Below are 4,512 nucleotides of genomic sequence, written 5' to 3' on the forward strand. Positions count from 1 at the left end.
TTTTATAATGATGTTTTGTATTGGCTGGAATAGCACACAATAACCAATAGGCCTTTATTCTTTGAGGACAATTGTACATGTCACAGTAGGAAAAACACAGCAGTAATTGATGAAAGTATTTATGCTGCAGTTGCTGGGTTTTGGTATTATACATGCTGGCACCGTTAATTAATAATTAGTCGCACTCGTGCCGTGTTCCCAGTCAATTTCTGCTGTGCAAAAAAAAAGTCTACTTCACCACTTTAATACTCCACAAGCTATTGATAAAAGGGCATTGTAGAAGTGTAGAAAATCAAGAAGTTTAACAGTAGGGAAAGATAAATATTCAAGTTTAACTTTATTACAATCGTCATGTTCATACAGATACATCCATTAAACCCAAATTCTGCATTCTACCCAGAGTATTTAGAAACACTGAACTGCTGTCAAGAGGAGTTTTGATAACTTCGTGGCCTCCAAGCAATTTCGTGATTGATGATTGAAGCCTCTAAGTGTCCTGAATCAGGCCAACGTACCTGTGACCACAAGCTCGCAGTCCCAAATGATGCTGATAACAAAGTTCCCCTTTGGCTTAAACTTTTGCAACACCTGATGATACTCAACAATTAGGAGCATCACCTGAAATGACTCACTAATGTTATCATTAAATGCCTCCTTGTTTGTCGCAATGAAATATGTTTTTGGGAAAGCAATATCAAAGCTTAATTGGATTTCATCATGTCCTTCCTGTGGTGATATGTAGTTTCACTTAGAAGCACGACCCATATGCAAATGGCATGAATGAAAAACTGGTGAAGGGACTTCTTAGAAAGTGTATATGACTGACAGAGACTGGCATTGTAAAATTTGGAAATGTTAGCAGTCATCCCAGATAGAGTACATGTTAATAGTAAAACAATACTGAAGGTTATTTGCAGAAAATAAACAGACTTACAAATAAAAATGTTATTTCAGCAGTTAAAAAATATTTTCAAAATCAAGTTTTTGTATTGTGGATTCCACTGATTACAAACCAGACGACGAATCTCATCCAAAATATAATATAAAAAGTTGGCCACGTGATAAGTAAAGACACACTATACTTCCGGGAACCTCCCACGTGGTGTCGCTGTTTGTTTCAGGGCCGCGGGTCCTGTCAGTCCACGTGACGTCACATGTAAACACCGCCGGTACCGATGGGCCCGCGGGTCCTCCTCACCAGGCCGGCTGAGCAGTGATGTTACAAGTGCGGTACCGCCTGAGATACAGCAAGCCGGGCGTCCTCGCCGCGACGCTCTTCTCCTCCGGTCCCGCCAAGAACCCCGTCGTGTTCCTGGACGTCGCTGCGGACAGCGAGCCCCTCGGGAGGATAACCATTGAGGTAACCTTTAGCTAGCATTGCTTAGCTAGCTAGCTAACGCTAGCCTCTCCGTAACGTTTACCGCGGTCTACACTGCACGGCTCAGTTAAAGTGTTCACCCGGGAGTCTGAACGTGTGTGACTCTGTGTTGTCTTGCAGTTGAATGCAGATGTGGTGCCAAAGACTGCAGGTACTTTTCAACCATGTTCCCCCAAACTTAGCTGCCGAACATCAAATGTTAATGTTGTTATAAGGCTGCTTTAATAAATAAGACGACTCACTTCACAGCTAACTTCAGAGCACTGTGCACGGGGGAACCTGGCTTCGGGTTCAAAGGCTCCGTGTTCCACAGGGTCATACCGGAGTTCATGTGTCAGGTAAGGTGCACGGTAAAGATGGTGCACGGTAAAGATGGTGCACGGTAAAGATGGTGCACGGTAAAGATGGGCCACATTTCATGTATTTGCCATGTGGTCTGTTGTTGTGTTTCCGGTTTCAGGGGGGAGATTTCACCAAACACAACGGGACAGGAGGGAAATCTATATACGGGAAGACCTTCAGAGATGAAAACTTCATATTAAAGCACACTGGTCCAGGTACATCTCCACCGCTTCTTGTGTACAATCACCATACTTACTATATTATTATATCTGCATCTATACGTCTAGCTTCATATTAGGGCTGTTGCATCATGAGACTTTGCTCGAATAATCTTCAACTTTGTTTATTGTGCGTTTTCTGTTTTGTTGGGAGATTAATACACACAAAGAAAAATAATAGGCAACTGCAAAGATTTAGGAGATGCAGAGCTATTTGCTCTGTATTATGTGTTTTTCAAATGAGACTTTTTCCAGTATTTCCTAAAACAAAAACATAACCGGGTTATCCTCATTACAGAAAATATCTCGTCACCCCTAATTTGTATTATGAAGTGGACAAGATCAAGACAAAACCCCAGCAAATTGGTTACAAGGAAGCTCTCGTACAGTGCAGAGTATAAATGCCAGGTCTCTGTCTTCTGTAACTTAATGTGGAGATTTTGAACATGTTTGCTAAGTCAATAAATGATTAAATCAGCCAATTGATCATTAAAGAAAATAGTTGTGAACTGCAGCTGTTATTGACGTACGGTATTAATGTCACTTGGTTTATAACTTTTTAATTTAGCAGCCTCTCCACTAGATGGCAGTGCCTGATTTCCTGCAGCAATAAAAACCAGTATCTATTGGGATTTTGCAATCCCCACGTGAATGACCTACTTTTTAGGGAGTGCAACTATTAGTAACTCATTTTCTTGAAGAGGAAAAAAAAACTTGTTGCTTCACAGTTTGCTTTCCTGGAAAGAAACTCAGGTTTTCGTTAAATAAATTAAACACAGACTCGTGCCATGTTTCTTTTCCCCCCTGAATCATATTGCGTAAAGAGAAATCAAGATGTTGTTCACTTAATGAAGTTTGATTCACTCTTTTTTGATTTCTTGCAGGAACACTTTCAATGGCAAATTCAGGGCCAAACACCAACGGCTCCCAGTTCTTCATCTGCACGGCTAAAACAGAATGGTGAAGACTTTATTTTAACGTCTCCTTTTCTCCCCACGTCCAAATCCAATCACTTCGCAGTTGCTAAAGTCCCATTTTGTCTGCTCCTCTGACAGGCTTGATGGTAAACACGTGGTGTTTGGGCAGGTGACGGAGGGTATGAACGTGGTCACCAAGATGGAATCCTTTGGTTTACATGACGGCGGTGTGACTAAGAACATTGTCATCACCGACTGTGGGGAGATCCCCCGAGAGCATACAAGGACTTCTGTTGAATGAATTAACATGAAAGCATTTACATCCTCTTTCATCTGTCTTGAGGACACTGTCAAGATCTAGCTTATCACTAAAATCTGATATTTCATACTTTTATTTTGTATTTTAGAAGATATTTCCCATACCTTGTTTGAAGTTTGAACCATCTATTTTGTTATTGCTTTAAGTTATCGGTAATTACGCTCCGTTTACAGCCAAATAAAATGACTTCTTTTAGATTTGACTATCTCTAGCTTTAGTACGGGACATTTACTCTAACCTGCCACCGGCCCCGCTGCTTTTAAAGCTTCCTGGAAATGATCCAGCAGCTTTTTTTAGACACAGGCTCTCCGGTGCGACTGACTTCCTGTCCATCGGAGCAGGACGTGACATAATTTGACATCCACCTACAGTCGAGCTGAAATATGACTTGAATGCATTTGACAGAGGAAAGAGTTCCGGCTATAGCCTCATTGGACACGGTGCATGAAGATGATTTTATCTGCTGGAACCATGAAGGAACCCGGGGGTTAAAAAATGCCTTCAGCGTGCACGTGGGCCGGCTCTCCCTTCACTGCTCCTTCATTCAAATCGCAGAAAAGAAAGCAGACGTGTCTGAAAGTCAGAGACTGGGTGGTGCTGCTTATCGAGCTAATACCTTACGAAAGTAAATAATGAAGCGACAGCAAAAAAGCAGCTCTTTCCCATAAATGAAACCATATGCGCGCTGACCTTCCACCGTTTGTTTGAAATCTCCGATTACATTGTTGCTATAGAGACCTCTCGGCGCTCTCTCTGTTTGAGCTGAAGAGATGTTGTAACAAACGTGATATAATTTGGGTCCCCACCCTCTGGTTTAGTGTTTGGTTATTTGGAATGCATGTCCAATATTGCCGGTGGAAAGTTGGCTGCAGAGACGACGTCGACGGCGGCCAACGTTTATTACGCATGCAAAACAATGACATCTACAACTGGTGCAGGCTGGTTCTTCTGCGCTAAAACCTCTCTGTTTATCACACCGCACCCGTGTCAGCTGCTGTGTCCTCCTTTTCCCCACCGCAGTTAGAATCCAGTCCCGTCAGCTCGACGTGTCTGTTATCTTTCAGCACGGGGAGTGAAAAACAAGTCTATGAAGCCCCCCCACTTTTCCCTTCCCTCGTCCATGTCATATAACTGCCATGAATAATCCGTTGAAAACCTCCATCGTGATCTTTACGCTGATTCTCGCTAAAGACTTTTGGGTTTACAGTCAAAGGCAACACATAGAAAGTTTACTATTTCACCAGCAGCTCTCAGAAAACTTCTTTTTGCCTTTAACTGAAATCAGGATTCAATTCAGGAGAGGAGCCAAACAAATGAAACCACATAACCCAAGCGCTC

General features: G+C 42.4%; 1 protein-coding gene across 1 annotated transcript; it reads left to right on the forward strand.

The window, feature by feature from the left end:
* The first annotated feature begins 38 nt into the window (after positions 1-38).
* Positions 39-3,369, forward strand: ppifa (peptidylprolyl isomerase Fa). The gene is made up of 6 exons (XM_040177730.2): positions 39-1,360; positions 1,499-1,529; positions 1,628-1,716; positions 1,839-1,935; positions 2,823-2,898; positions 2,994-3,369. The coding sequence occupies exons 1-6, from the start codon at positions 1,217-1,219 to the stop codon at positions 3,154-3,156; spliced, it is 600 nt and encodes a 199-aa protein (XP_040033664.2). The 5' UTR covers positions 39-1,216; the 3' UTR covers positions 3,157-3,369.
* The last annotated feature ends 1,143 nt before the right edge of the window (positions 3,370-4,512 follow it).

This window comes from Gasterosteus aculeatus, chromosome 6 (genome assembly GCF_964276395.1).
Source record: "Gasterosteus aculeatus chromosome 6, fGasAcu3.hap1.1, whole genome shotgun sequence".
NCBI classification, from domain to species: domain Eukaryota; kingdom Metazoa; phylum Chordata; class Actinopteri; order Perciformes; family Gasterosteidae; genus Gasterosteus; species Gasterosteus aculeatus.

Coding starts and splice junctions, on each gene's coding strand:
- ppifa (XM_040177730.2), top strand. CDS start 1,217: ATGTTACAAGTGCGGTACCGCCTGAGATACAGCAAGCCGGGCGTCCTC. Junction 1,361..1,498: donor TCGGGAGGATAACCATTGAG/GTAACCTTTAGC, acceptor GTTGTCTTGCAG/TTGAATGCAGATGTGGTGCC. Junction 1,530..1,627: donor TGTGGTGCCAAAGACTGCAG/GTACTTTTCAAC, acceptor CTCACTTCACAG/CTAACTTCAGAGCACTGTGC.